Below are 16,121 nucleotides of genomic sequence, written 5' to 3' on the forward strand. Positions count from 1 at the left end.
TCAAATTTGAGCTGAATGTAATTGTTTAAACACTGGGTGTTGCTTGGAAATTACATTTTGCTATGACTGGTTATCTGGAGAAGGCAATGGCAAGCCACTCCAGTACTCTTGCCTAGAAAATCCCATGGACCGAGGAGCCTGGTAGGCTGCAGTCCACGGGGTCGCTAAGAGTCGGACACGACTGAGAGACTTCACTTTCACTTTTCACTTTCCTGCATTGGAGAAAGAAATGGCAACCCACTCCAGTGCTCTTGCCTGGAGAATCCCAGGGATGGGGAAGCCTGGTGGGCTGCCATCTATGGGGTCGCACAGAGTCGGACACGACTGATGTGACTTAGCAGCAGCAGCAGCATGACTGGTTATCAACCTGTTTGATGACTTAAAAGTTTTAGATTCTGTGATTAAAATGAAAAGTTGTTTGGGCTAAAGCCAATCATCTAAATATCTAACTTGGGCATTTTGCATATTATTGATATTATGATTACCAGCACTGAATCTGTGTGCTGAATTGGAAAAATGAAATTAGATTGTTTATTTCTAATTGAAAACATTTCTTTTTCTGCAAAGATATTACATAATTTACCCTGTATTGTGGAATAATTGCTTTTGAAATTAACCAAATAAAAAGAAAAACATTCAACATTTTAACTGGGCATTATGCTCATAAATTTATCACTAATTTGAAAGGGCATATCCCACAGCACTCTGATATTGTTACACAGTTGTTTGTGATTGAGGAAAAACTAACCTGGTAATAGTATTTACTTCTTTTGAAAAGAAAAAATAAAATAATAATGCAGAACAATTTCATTTTTAAAAGTCAATAATGAATTCCGTCTGCTGTATGCCATTAAAAACAAAGAGGTTACTCACATGCCTCAGATCTTTTTAGGTCTTTGTTCCTTCCATTGAAAAGCATAGGCCAACCCCTCAATAATAAAGTTATTTTGACTTGTCTGACAAAAACTTAAAACAAAAAAACCAAAAACTTATCAATTTCCCTCCACATTTCAGTGGAGCCTAGAGGACTTGAAATAACATGTTAAAGAAAAACAAAGGCATTTAAGCAAACTTTTAAGAGAATGGTTAGGAGAATCTAAAGAAATGCATACCAGTCTCTGAAACTCAGAGCACAGTGGTGATAAAAACATAAGCATATGACTTAATCACGATCATTACCCTAGCTGTGCACAAACTGTCAGTTTGGGGCAAGAGAAGGTAATATGGAAAAGATAGACAAATATGACAAATGACAAATTGACAAATATGACAAATGACAAATTGACAAATACGACAAATGATTTCCTGTGAATGCACTAAAAAAAAAAAAAAAAAAAAAAAACCACCAATGACATATTCAAATGGCCACTGGACATGAAAACAGACTTAAAATCACTATGTTTGAATCTATTTCTGGGAGTGCCTCCATACAGAATCACGGCAGCCGCACCTACAGAAAATCACAGACAAATAATGAACATGCAGAGAAAGTCTTTTTTTATATCCTCTATTCAGATTAGTATTTTAACAGAGTCACTCCCTCCTGGTAACTACCAACAAACATTCCCTTTCTGGAGGTAGCAGCCAACAGAACCGCAGGGCTCATCTGGATTTGGAAAATAGAACAAAGTCATCCTTCTCTGACCTTCTAAAATGACTGGTTTAAAGCTGAGAGCACTCACACATACCTTTGCGTAGGCAGAGCATTTCTGAAGTCCTCCCTTCAAACCCTATTCAGCCAGCAGTGAGCTGCTCTCAGGAAGAGAGGACGGGATTTTGGTTCCTGTGCTTCCTCAGGTAATACAACACTTCCTTCCTGGGAGAGACTGCCCTCTCCTCCAGGCCCTGACATCTGGTGGCAGTGTTCAAGACTCAGATTCAGAGGTTTCTGCACACAGGAAACCCACTGCATCCGCTTTCTGACTGCAGCCTCATTCTTGGTTCACTGAACACTCTGGAAACAGTGCCAGTATGCTCTGCCTAGTAAGTTACTAAGTGGACCCTCTAAAGTCTCTCATAGAGTGAGAGAACAGAACTCAGTATCTAACTTCTGTACTCTTCTTATCTTAAAGTAAATCAATGCACAGCAAATCTCTGTTATTTAGTCCTAACAGTACTGACATTCAGCAGATCTGATAAGGCTGGGTCCTAACCTGGTTGGTATTTTATATCCTTGCTGTTGTTTAGTGACTAAGTCATGTTCAACTCTTTTGCAACCTCCATGAATCGTAGCCCACCAGACTCCTTGGTCCATGAGATTTCCCAGCCAAGAATACTGGAGTGGGTTGCCATTTCCTTCTCCAGGGGATCTTCCTGACCCATGGATCAAACCTGCGTTTCCTGCATTGGCAGGCAGATTCTTCACCACTGAACCACCAGGGAAGCCCCAATATTTATACCTTTACAAATATTTAAATATGTTATTAGTTGATGAGCTAATAATCCAAACATAAGTGTGATTTTTTTTCCTCCAGAACCTCCATCTGCATTGTCATGATATAGTGCACATTGCTTTGCATTACAGTTATTTCCTTCTGTGTTTTCTCCCTGATGGGACAAGGAGAGAGTACATCATACTAGTAACAGTTCTGCAACTTAGCAAGTGAATGAATGGATAAGAGTCGTAATAATCCCCTTTCCTACCTGCCCCCAACCCCTCTTTAATTCACATTCTGTGTTATCCTTTAAAAGCAGATGGCACCATCCACTGCCTGCTCTATAGACTCCCCGTCCATATACTTAATCTAGAGAAGGTTTTGGTGGATGTTTCCCTTACATTTCCCTTATATTTTTCATGAAATCCTTCAATGGCAGCTCACTGGGATATAAACATATGATAACACTGTACTTTATTTGACAGGTAGGGATGAAAATCATCAGATAGAGAAAATGTCAACTTAGTAGATAAAGATCCAAGGTCTACTGTCTGCCACAATAGGTGGGTTTCAGGGGCAAGTTAAAAAAGATCTACATGTCACTGAAAACTGTCTGCAGAGTTAGTACATTGTAATGAACAGACAATGATTATAAAGACAATGGAGTTCATGAATACCACCAAATTCACAACATTGTCATTTCTGTGTAATATAGTAAGACCATGATTTTGCATGCAATACAGAACTTTTGGCATTTGTTGAGTTCTGACAGTTCTACAATAGGCTACCCATCAGTAAGTAAAGTACCTGACCAAACCAACACAATTTTAGAGGGCAATGGTCTGCACTGGCAATATGATTTGTTCTCAAATGAAAAGGTATGATAGCTAATCTTCTATGGAGCTACCTTTGTAACCACCACAAATTATTTGGTCTCTTTAAGACTTCCAGCAGTATTCCCTACAAATGCTATTAAGTAGTAAGACGAACAGTGTGAAACTTCTGGTAAAGTTCCCAAAACTCAGCTATAAGTGTTTTAATAGCTATTAATTTCCATTCCATTCCTTAACGACATGACTGGCTTTTTTCAGTCCTAGATACCATTCTACTGCGTTAGAGCAATGCTAATGTGAACAATGCCTCACATGCAGGTAAGGCTTTATCTCTGATGAAGTGCTTCAACTAATATTCTCTAGTTACACACACAACCACTCTGGGAGACGCTGCTTATTCTCAAAGTTCTGCAGAGTTAGGTATGTATAGAAAATTAATGACAGAATGTTTCCTTGCAGCTTTATATGGTAAGCAAAAAGAGAGGAAAGATGGGTTTTGAAGTTGCTCTAATGTTCATCTTTATATAATTTAATATAGCTGCAGACTCCTGGCAAACAACAGCAAGCAGGCAGAATACAGGAATGAACTGGCTTTTTTTTTTTTTTTTTTTTGAAGCAGACTTTATATTAGAAAAATAGACTCAAACACACAAAAAGAGAGAGACACACACAAAACCCTAGACAAAACATAAACATGTTTTTCAATATCTGCAGAAAATGTAAAATGGGGGCTTTTATATATTTACATCTCACACAGACAGTAATGCTATCCATATCTTCATTGTGTTTGAATTCAAATTATAGAGATATAAAGACATACACACATATCAAACATACTTGTAAATTGGACATATGAAAAGTACTTGTATAAACAAATACACATATCTATACACATTTCATATCTATACAAGATACATATTTCCCAGTATTTTGTCATTTGCTCTTTCTTATTCACTTTCACTAGGAATCTGATAGGAACTAGATTTGACTCACTTGTCAGCTAAGTGTAGTTCTTTTGTAAGACCAAATTAATTTTTCAATTGTGCTTAGAACTGTCCATTATGCATCTGAGCAAGATAGTTTCCAATAAATAAACACTGGCTCTTGAGCACTGCTTCCCCTTATCTCTCTATCACCTTTAGGATCCAGGTTGCTAAGAAGCTCTGATTTTAAAATATTTTTAGTGCTGTGGTCAGGAATGCTACTGCTTCTATATCACCTTCAGTTTTCATTCTAGATTATTTTTCTAGTTTTAAAATGTATTTCTTAGTTCACTTTTTCATTGGTTTGCTTTATATCTGTTACATCATATAGTTTGATTAATTCATGATAATAAGACTTAATTTTTTATTGAAAGTATTTTTCCAATTTTATTGTGGTAAGAATAGTGAGTAACCACAGAGTCTAGCTCTTACCAGATTCCTAATGTAAGCAAATAAGAAAGAGCAAATGATGACATACTGAGAAATACGTAACTTGTGTAGATATGACATATATATAGATGTAGATACTTGTTTACACAGGTACTTTTCATATGGCTAATTCACAAGTGTTCAATATGCGTGTGTCTTTACAGCTCTCTTATTTGAATTCTAACACTCAATGTGTTAACATATAAAATTTTGTGTACATTATTGTTCATTATAATAATGTGACTATTTTCCTTATTATTTTTTTGTTGAAGTATAGCTGATTTACAAAGTTGTGTTAGTTTCAGGTATATAGCAAAGTGATTCAGGTACACACACACACACACACACACAGACACACATACATGTATGTATATATATTCTTCTTCAGATACTTTTCCATGATAGGTTATTATAAGATATTGAATATTGTTCCCTATGTGGTTTATCCATTTTATATACAGCGATGTATATATGTTAATCCCAAACTCTCAATTTATGTCTCCTCCCACCCTCTTTTTGCTTGTGGTAACTATGTTTTCTATGTCTGTGAGTCTGTGGTTTTTTTTGTAAATAAGTTCATCTGTATATAAGTGATATTGTATGATATTTGTTTTTCTCTGACTTATTTCACTCAATATGATAGTTCTAGGTCCATCTATGTTGCTGCAAATGGTATTATTTCCTTTTTATGACTGAGTAATATTCCATTATATACCACATCTTCTTTACACATTCATCTGTCAATGGACATTTAGGTTGTATCTGTTTTGGCTATTATAAATAGTGCTGCTATGAACATTGGGATGCATGACTCTTTCTGAATAATGGTTTTCTCTGGGCATATGCCCAGAAGTGGGATTGCTGGATCATATGGTAGTTTTATTTTTAGTTTTTTAAAGAACCTCCATACTGAGCCACTATGGACATTCTCATCAAGAGTGTAGGAGGGTTCCTTTTTCTCCACATCCTCTCCAGTAGATAATGTGACTTAAAATTTTTTTTATTTTTATGTGATGGATAAATCTTGATTACACAACTAGGGCTTGTTCAAACTGAACCTTTTTTTGAAGATGGTAGGGGTAGGATCCTTTGCTAAAGGGAAATTTTTGAAAAATAGTCTTTCCAAGACTTGAGTAATTTTGGAATCTTGTGATGTTCCTGTTTATGTTAATTGTTGGCAGGTATAAAAGGAACTTCCCTGGTAGTTCAATCAGTAAAGAATTTGCCTGCAATGCAAGAGATGCTGGTTTGATTCCTGAGTCAGGAAGATCCCCTGGAGAAAGGATAGGCTATCCACTCTAGTGTTCTTGGGCTTCCCTGATGGCTCAGATGGTAAAGAATCCACTTACAATATGGGAGACCTGGGTTCGATCCTTGGGTTGGGAAGATCCCCTGGAGGAGGGCATGGCAACCCACTCCAGTATTCTTGCCTGGAGAATCCCCAAGGGCAGAGGAGCCTGATGTCACTCAGGAGCCCTGGTCACTCAGGGCTACAGTCCTGAGTGACTAAGCACAGCACAACACAGTATTAATAAAGCACTTTTGCTAGTATCTCATTAAGTCAGGGATGTAGTCTTAATTTGAGATGTGAAATTTAATTATGATATACACCCTTATCAAAATGCATGCTTCAGAATACAAAAGAACACTTACCTCCTCAGGTGAAGAGCAAAGTTGTAAATAAATGTGGTTAAGATGCTAAGTGATCCATGGTGTCAGTTCTGAAACAAAGGTCCCTTAGGGGATGCAAGGAAAAGCAATGTTCCCTGGTTGAGGGAAAACACCCAGCTTCTCTATAAGAAGGGTTACTTACTATTTAATTTCCTTTTAGAAGAGAAAGGATGTTTAAGAGTGATTTTTAAAAGAAAATTTGAACTGCTTACAGTAGCGATTATTGTTGGGTGATATGTAGGGTATTTCAAGTGTGCTAGTCTTCCTGGAAATAAATGTCATACAAAATTCCTATATGTAGAGTTTACTTAAAAGAGCTTTCACCAAATCAGATCATGTAGCACTAACAAAATTAACTCTGTTTACTGAGCAACTAGAGCTTGAGGCAAGCCTGTGCCAAGCACTGGGGTTACAGTGGTGATTCAGTGACATGATATACACAGTCTTAATCTTCTTCTGTCTCCTCGTGAACCTATTTTCTGACTAAAGGAAAAAAGTTTCTTAAATTTGCATATATTTCCCTTGGGAAAACTGTCTCCAATTAAGCAGGGAGCACAATTTCCATTCTGTTCTTCCCTCCTGTTGTATTTCTCAGCAATCTACATTAAATGGTCAGCTTGTCTCCTTTCTGTGGGCTGTATCAGCTAATTTAAGCATTAGAGTGATCAACAGTTAAGATTCTTGAGCCAGTCTGCGTGGGTTCCAGCCTCCACTTTCCAGCCATGAGGCCTGGGGTAAATTATTAATGTCTCTGCCTCTTAGCTTTCTCACCTGTGAAACAAGCATTTTAATACTGGTTTGGCAAAAAAGTTCCTTTGGGTTTTTGAAACTCTAAGGAACTTTTTGGTCAACTGAATACATCCAGCCACCTACGACTACTATGAGCTTAAGTGTTTTCATACATACAAGGAATTAGGAATAGCACTTGGCATGGAATAAGTACTCAATAAATGCTAGCTTATTAAATTATCATTATAAAGAGAAACCTAAAAACTTAGGTGTAGAAATTTTACATTTTGCCAGCCATATCAAGATAAGCCATGCTAATGTAGAAATTAATTAGGTTGAATTCTTCAAAACAAAGCTTTCCTTAACTATCTAATTTTGAAAATTCAAAATTATTCTAAGAAAAGAGATGCCAAAAGGAAATAAAGGGAAAAACACTCACTTGATAATGACAAATGAGTTTGAAGCTTGATTTCAAGCTTCTATAGTAAAATCTATTCAAGAAAATGAATGATTACACACACACAAAGTTGTGCAGTACATGAAAATTATTATAGCCTAAAAGAATTATGTTAAAGTTTGAAGGAGCCTTTTGGGCCTAGAAAAGAAAACAATAGTTTCAAAGGCCCTTGCCTAATCATCTAACTTCAGAGAAAACAAAAGGGAACTTTAGGTCCCGCCCTGATGCTCCAGGCTGGTTGCATCTATTTGAGACATATCACCCACTGTCCAGAAACCTTCCACCCCCTACACCTGCCCAGAAGACTTATCACCCCCTGCCCAACTACAAATGCCATCTCAACTAAAGAATACCCAAAACATCCCGCCTGATTGACATTTGCCTTATCACTTACACAAACCTCCCTATAAACACGGAGCCTCCCTGATCCCTCTCCTCGCTCAGCCTGGTCGTTAGGCCGACTGTCACCCCTCCTTGCCTGAATAAAGGTAACCTACTTCTGTTGAAGGTCTTTCCTCTTTCTGGCTCGGCCCAAAGTACACCTTACGTTCTTGGTGCCGGGAAGGGGCAAGGCACTGGTCTCACTCTCACTCTCCCTCACTCTCATTGTTTTCCCTTTTCCTGGAGTCTGGGAGCACGAAATCCTCCGAGCTCACTTTTCTGCCAGGGCTCAAGTTTCCCTCGGGGCGCCCAGTGCCTGAGCGGTGCAAGCCTTGTGCTAAGGCTTTATTGGTGCTTTGCATACCCCCAGGCCTCAGCTCTACTCCCTCTCCTTCTCTCTCTCTGATGACCTCCAGAACAGGGAACTCTTGTCATTCGACTGCTCTACATGCAACACTCCACTCAAGCCGGCCCCTAGATTAAGGTAAGATCCGGACGGTGTTCTAGAGGCGCCCTAGAACCCAGTCCTCTCCGGATCCCGGGGACCCCCAGCCCAGGGCCACTCTGTAGGTGACGGTGGGGGACGCTCCACCTCGACACAGAGCTCTCTTCTCATAACTCCTATTGAGACTACGGGTGACGACTTGAGCCCTCAATAGGAGCCTCTGCTTGCCGTTCAATTATGGGATCTGGCCAATCTGTCCCAAAAGATTCCCTTCTGACTTGTGTTCTCAAAAATCTCATGCCTGTGGCGGATTCATTTTGATATTTGGCAAAACTAATACAATTATGTAAAGTTTAAAAATAAAATAAAATTTAAAAGAAAAAAAAAAATCTCAAACCACTCTCACTCACTGAACTCAAAGCTAACTGTTTAAAACAACTCTGTACACAGATTTGGCCTCAATACCAATTAGACAATCAAGATCGCTGGCCTGAAGTCAGCACATTTGACTTTAACATTCTTCAAAATCTCACAGATTTCCTTAAACGGAATGGCAAGTGGTCGGAGGTCCCCTATACCCAAGCCTTTTGGGCCCTTCGGAGCAGGCCCTCCCTGTGCAAGGACTGCTCCACCCACGAGGTCCTTCTATGCACCTTGCCTCCCAAGCAAAAGGGCTCTTCTTTCTCAGGTAACCGCAGACCCAGACCTTCCGCACCCCCTGGAGATCGACCCCACTGACAAGCCCCCTCCCTACCCAGCCCCTTCCCTACCCGCCACCCTGCCAACCCTCTCCTTCCCCTTCATCCAACTCACCTACTGGCCTGGAAACCTCTCCTGACTCCCCCTCAACCCCGCTACCCCATCTCCCCGACTTCCCCTCCCCGCTTCCTTCGCCCCCTGCCACAGGGTCAGGTACCTAACACATGTTTCCCCTGAGAGAGGTGGCAGGACCAGAGGGCCCCACCCGAGTCCATGTGCCATTTTCATTGTCAGATATGAGCCAGACAGAAGCAAAGTTAGGATCATTTTCTGAAAATTCTACCAGATACCGAAAAGAATTCCTGAGACTCTCCCAGGCCTACAACCTCACATGGAGTGACGTATATTATATCCTAAATGCCACTCTCACCCCTGACGAAAAAGACCTTATCTGGCAAGCGGTAAAAGCCCATGCTGATCATTTACATAACCAAGACCAGGATAGCCCAGTTGCTAATGAGGCGGTGCCTCAGTTAGATCCCCACTGGACTTACCAGCCCGGTGACCCAGGTATCAGGAGACTCAATCATATGATTACCTGCATTCTAGAAGGAATGCAGAAAAATACTCATATCCATGTCATTTATGATAAAGTCAGAGAAATCACCCAAGGGGCAGACGAAAATCCAGCCTTATTCTTGGCATGCCTCACAGAGGCAGTCCAGAAGTATACCAACCTAGATATCACCACCCCTGCTGGTTACTCTACCTTCACCTTCAATTCATCAGCCTGTCCGCCCCTGACATTAGACACAAGCTTCGGCAACTAGAAAAGGGCCCTGAGACCCTCCAAAGAGACCTTCTAGAAGTAGCCTTCAAGGTGTTCAATAATAGAGAGGAGGAGGCTGAGAGAGAAAAAGAACGTGACAGAAAAGCTAAATATGCCTTTTTGGCAGCAGCAATTAAAGGAAGAGATCAGCCTGGCCCAAGTCATCCCAGAACGGGGCTTAAGACCTGCCCTCCCTACCCGGGCCCTGCTTCCTATGCAACCAGTCAGGACACTGGGCAAAGGCATGCCCAAACCCACAGCCCCCCACAAAACCATGCCCAACCTGTGGCCAGTGGGGACACTGGAAGATGGACTGTCCCCACCTCCCAGACCTGGAGAGTGGAATGTCCACAGGGACGCCCTGGTGCCTCTGGGGAAATTCCCACTTCTCCACAGAACCCCAGCCCAACCCTACAAGAGTTGTTCCAATGATGGGGCCCGGGTTCCAGCCCCCTGGCCCTGTCCCAAACATGAGCTCAGAACTTAGGGTAGATGGGGTAGTGGCCAGAAAAAAGTCCTCTTTTATAGTAGACACTGGAGCCACTTTCTCTTAATTTCCTACTCTGGCCCAACTCAAGACTCAGAACTCACAATCAAGGGGCTCTCTGGAGTTCCCCTAAGGCCAAAAATCAGCCCTCCATTATTCTGTCAATTTGGAAAATCGACCCTTATACACTTATTCCTCATAATGCCTCAGTGCCCGATGGCACTCCTAGGGAGACGTTTGTTATCCAAATTGGGGTCTTTATTACCATACCCCCTGCCCTCGAAACAGTCTCTATATTCTGCATTCAGATGACACCTGGACGGTCCCTATCCTCACCCCTGACCTTCCCTTGGATCTACCCGCCTTAGACCCCCAAGTCTGGGACACTGATCACCCATCCATAGCCAAACATCATCTACCAGTCCACATTACCCTAAAAGACCCCTCGACTATAATCACTCAACAACAGTTTTCTCTCACCCCAGAGGCCCAAAACGGACTTAAGCCTATCATCGTCTTCTTCAAGTCTCTATCCTAATCCTACCCATTCACCACACAACACCCCTACTCTGGCAGTAAAGAAGGGGCCAAACTCTTGGAGCCTGGTCCAGGATCTGCGAAAAGCCAAAGAGGCCATCACATGGACATTCCCAGTAGTCCCTAACCCTTACACCCTTCTGTCTACCATATCCCCGACTGCAACCCACTTCATGGTATTAGATCTCAAAGATGCCTTTTTCACCATCCCTCTCCACCCCCTCTCCCAACCCTTTTTCGCCTTCACCTGGCAAGACCCCAAGACTCAACTAACATGGACAACAACTAACATGGACAGTTCTCCCCCAGGGGTTCAGAGACAGGCCTCACTTTTTTGGACAGGCTTTACAAAAGGACCTACAGACACTAGACCTAGCCCCGAGTCATCTCCTTCAATAGTAGATGACCTCCTCCTTTGTAGCCCAACCCAAAAACTCTGCCTCCAACATACTGCCAAACTCCTTGGGGCCCTGGGATCCTGGGGTTATTGGGTATCCCGATCTAAGGCCCAAATAGCCCAGACAAACGTCACCTACCTGGGGCTCTCCATATCCCACCAACAAAGAACTATTCCCCCAGATAGAATCCAGGCCTTGATTAACTGTCCACTTCCAAAAACGAAAAGGGAGCTCCTGTCTATCCTCAGCCTCCTCAACTTTTTCCGTATCTGGATCCCTAACTTCTCCCTCCTTGCAAAGCCACTCTATGAGGCAACTAAAGGATGTCTGGGTGAGCCCCTCTTTAACCCCTCCTTGCTGGCCAATCCTCTTCGCCAGCTCACCCAGAGCCTCCTCCAAGTGCCAACTCTCCACCTGACAGATCACACCAGACCATTCTTTCTCTTTGCACATTCCAACCAAAGACAGGCCCTGGGACTTATGTGTCAGCAGGCTGGAGACACCTGAGCTTCCATAGCCTATCTATCAAAACAGCTTGACATGGTGACCAAGAGGTGGCCTTGGTATACGGGCTCTGGCTGCTATCGCAGCCCTCGTACCCGAAACAAATAAACTCTCTAGACATGCCCCTTTAACAGTCTGTTCTCCACACACCTCCCGAGACTTACTATCACATCAGGCTTTCCTCTCCCTTCCCCCTTCCAGGGTACAGGTCCTACATGCCTTTCTCCTCGACCCTCAGCTCTCATTCTCCCCCTGCTCTCCCCCTAACCCCACCAGCTTATTACCCACGTCCTCTACAACAGACTCCCTCCTACATAGCTGCAGCCTAACAGTAGATCTTACCCAAAACCCCTTCCAACATTTAACAGACCAGCCCATCCTAGACCCAGACATCCCACACTGGTTCGTTGGTGGCAGCTCTCAAAAATCCCCACCCTTTGCAGCAGGATATGCCATCATCCAGGGGGACCTTTGTCACAATCACGAAACCCACACAATTGAAGCTTCACCTCTGCCACCTCGCACCACCTCCCAACAGGTAGAACTGATAGCTCTCACCAGAGCTTTAACTCTGGCTAAAAATCTAAGGGTTAACATCCCCACAGACTCCAAATATGCCTATAACATACTTCACTCAAACATCCTAATATGGAGAGAAAGAGGTTCCTAACCCAAAAGGGATACCCCATTATTAGTTCAGACCTGATCCACAAACTTCTAGAGGCAGCACTCTTACCAAACAAAGCTGCCATCCTCCACTGTAGGGGACATCAAAAGGGAAGTCTCATATCAGCCTACAACAATGCTGCAGACCAGAAGGAAAGGAGATAGCACTGTCCCATCCTTCCCTCCAGTCCCCTGTCATCTTAGCTCTGACTCCACTCGACCCTCCCACCACCAGAGGAATTTTTCTACACTCACTTTTTCATCCCTCATCCAAGACACTCCAACAGTTCCTCCGTAACCACTTCCCCATATCCAATGCTGACCAACAATATTTAGATAACCTTACCCACTTCTGTCAAACATGTCAACGTACTAATCCCAATTCCAACCTTAAACTGACATCCTTTCCAACCCATCAAGTGCGAGGCAGCCTCGCAGCACAGAATTGGCAGATAGACTCTACTCATATGCCCACAGTCCGGAGAGTCAGATACCTCCTGGTCCTTGTGGACACCTTTTCGGGATGGGTAGAAGCATTTCCCTCTACAAACAAAAGAGCCCACACCGTGGCCCGAATCTTCCTCATAGAAATTATCCCCAGGTTTGGCCTGCCTTCATCCCTACAGTCTGATAATGGCCCGGAATTTACATCCAAGGTCACCCAAAAACTTGTCCAATTCTTACAGATACCCTGTAAATGGAAATTTCATACTCCATACCACCCCCAGTCCTCAGGAAAGGTAGAAAGGATGAATAGAATAATAAAAAAAACCCTTACCAAACTAACTCTTGAAGTACATCTAGATTGGACTAAACTTTTGCCAATAGTTCTCCTCAGAATATGCGCTTTGCCCAGAAAGCCTCTGGGGCTGAGCCCCTTTGAGGTGATGTATGCCTGCCCCTGAGCCCCCAAGCCTCCCTGCCCTCTTTACAAACTGGGGACATGGCCTATCTGCCTAACAACCCCCAGGGTGACTTAACCCCAAAGTGGCAGGGACCATTCAAAATCATCCTCCTTACCCCAACTACAGCTAAATTTGAGAAGGTCACCTCCTGGGTACACCTCTCTCGCCTAAAACAGGTCACCTCCGATCCTGCGCTGCCTCCTTAACTGACCCCTATCAGGTCTCCCTCACAGGACCCACCTCCTTAAAATTCACCTGGCGACAACCTCTGTCAACCATCCAAGAAGTCACTGAATGACCTGGACACTCTTCAACCTACAGCTGTTCCTGACCTAACTACTACAAGACCTCTGGACCAGCGCCCCGACAGGAACCTCCTTCAAAGACCTGACTATACTGGTGTCTCAACTGTGGCTCCAGGGAACCTTCTACAACCTGACTCCAGACAAAACTGATTTCTTTACTCTCCTTCTCTACATCATTCTACATCCTAATGAATACTGTTCCTCCTCAGATTCAAACAACCACCAACTTGGGGCCTTTTACCCCTCGCCCTGACTGGCCTCTCCCTGTGTCTCTAACCATAATAGCACTCTTAATCTTAATCCTTGCTATAGGCCTAGTAACTTTCTCCCCTCAGGGCTGGCCACCTGCCCTTCGTCTTTCTGTAGGTATCACCTGCATTGCTAGCTGTGTTCTACTCCTAGGGTGCTATTTCCTCTGCGCTGCCTAACTATCAGCCCCATGACTCCTCTGTTCCTTATCCTTGCTGCACTCCTCAGCCTTCTGGCTACTCCCTGCCCCTGCTCTGACATTTATTCCTATGCACATTCCTCATGTTATAATACAGCTCCAAAACCATGCACCCTGAACCTCAGGGGCAGGAAGTCCAAATCCCTACTCACTCTTAAAGTACAAAAGAGAGGGAGTTTCGTGAGTACCTGCCATAAGCCAAATGGAAGAAACATGTTTCTATCCCATTACCCACTGGGGGTACTCAGACGGGGGCAGGGTACTAGATCAAAATCGGGAAAAGAAACAAGTCATAAAGAACATCATTTCCTGGTTACAGGCGACCCCTGAGCCTTATAAACGCCTAGACCTTCTTTCCCAATTACGGCCTCTCCTAAAACCTCTCTCTGGCAACCAACACCTTACCCGCCTTCTGAACTCTTCCTTCCAATTCTTCCAGTACACACAACACACATCCCAGTGTGTAGCATGCATGTCACTGTCTCCCTCACGGCACACAGCAATTCCTTTACCTTCAATCTGGCTGTGCTCCCTCCTTCTGTTCCACTTGGGTTCTCTGGAACAGCACAAATAATTGCACCAATCTGGGAATCTTCATTCTCTGTGGGACCTATACATATTCATGTCTCCTGTTGGACCCCCCTGGACCTTGCATCTTGGTCTTCCTGACCCCGGGCCTAACATTCCTCAAAGAAGAAGAGGTAGAACAAATAGTCTACCCTCAAGGGGAACTTTGCCACAGGAAAAGACGAGCTGTCACAGCCCCCCTCCTGATTGGGACTGGCATAGCAGCAGCCCTAGGCACTGGGATTGGGGGCATCTCGACCTCTACCCATTTCTACTACAAGCTGTCCCAAGAACTTAATGAAGACATGGAGCATGTAGAGGAGTCCTTCATTTCAATTCAAAGACAAATTAACTCATTAGCTCCTGTGGCCCTACAAAATAGGCAAGCCCTGGACCTTCTCACCGCAGAAAAGAGAGGGACCTGCCTTTTCTTAGGAGAGGACTGCTGCTATTTTGTTAATAAAATGGGCATACTCCAGGGCAGTCAAAGAACTTAGAGACAGAATTGAATGCCACAGAAAAGAGTTACAAAACCTTTACAGTCCCCAAAACGTGTTCCAACAGGTCCTCCCTTGGTTGCTCCCTTTCCTGGGACCACTGGTACTTATCATTCTATTCCTCTTATTTGGACCCTGTCTCTTCAATCTCTTTCAAAGTTTTCTCCAAGAACAGATTCGGGCCATCTCTTGAGATCAGGTCAAGACCATTCTTCTTCTCGAGAGCCTCACCCCAAGCTCAGAAAAAGGAGATCCTGGGCCCTAGGATGATCCTCCATTCCAGACCCAAAATCGTTGCCCCTATCCAGCAGGAAGTAGCCAGAGAGATATGGTGCCCTTTCTCCCATTTTTTTTTTACGATTTCAGGGTCTGGAATGAAGGAGTCTTTTGGACCTGGAAAAGAAAACAACAGTTTCAAAGGCCCTTGCTGAATCATATAACTTCTGAAAAAACAAAACAGAACTTTAGGTTCTGCCCTGATGCTCCAGGCCTGTTGCATCTATCTGAGACTGATCACCCACTGTCCAGAAACCTTCCACCCCCTTCTCCTGCCCAGAAGACTTATCACCCCCTGCCCAACCACAAATGCCATTTCAACTAAAGAATACCCAAAACATCCCGCCTGATTAACATTTGCCTTATCACTTACACAAACCTCCCTATAAATATGGAGCCTCCCTGATCCCTCTCCACGCTCAGCCTGGTCGTTAGGCCGACTGTCACCCCTCCTTGCCTGAATAAAGGTAACCTACTGAAAGAGATGGGAATACCAGACCACCTGACCTGCCTCTTGAGAAATGTGTATGCAGGTCAGGAAGCAACAGTTAGAACTGGACATGGAACAATAGACTGGTTCCAAATAGGAAAAGGAGTTCGTCAAGGCTGTATATTGTCACCCTGCTTATTTAACTTCTATGCAGAGTACATCATGAGAAATGCTGGACTGGAAGAAGCACAAGCTGGAATCAAGATTGCC

General features: G+C 43.4%; 1 protein-coding gene across 6 annotated transcripts in view; it reads right to left on the reverse strand.

Annotated features, from left to right (window-relative positions):
- The window catches only part of OXR1 (oxidation resistance 1), a 446,019-nt gene that overhangs the window by 153,016 nt on the left and 276,882 nt on the right, over positions 1–16,121 (reverse strand). The window contains exon 1 of one of the 6 annotated variants that reach the window (XM_010863471.1): positions 1,689–1,782. The exons of 4 other annotated variants lie outside the window; for them this stretch is intronic. In XM_010863471.1, the coding sequence (XP_010861773.1) occupies positions 1,689–1,707 (19 nt within the window). In that variant the 5' untranslated portion in view covers positions 1,708–1,782. Of the gene's footprint in view, positions 1–1,688; positions 1,783–16,121 lie in introns of those variants that run through there. One more of the 6 variants, XM_010863468.1, reaches the window with a different exon arrangement.

Source organism: Bison bison, unplaced genomic scaffold, assembly GCF_000754665.1.
Source record: "Bison bison bison isolate TAMUID 2011002044 unplaced genomic scaffold, Bison_UMD1.0 scf7180017864491, whole genome shotgun sequence".
Classification (NCBI taxonomy): Eukaryota; Metazoa; Chordata; class Mammalia; order Artiodactyla; family Bovidae; genus Bison; species Bison bison.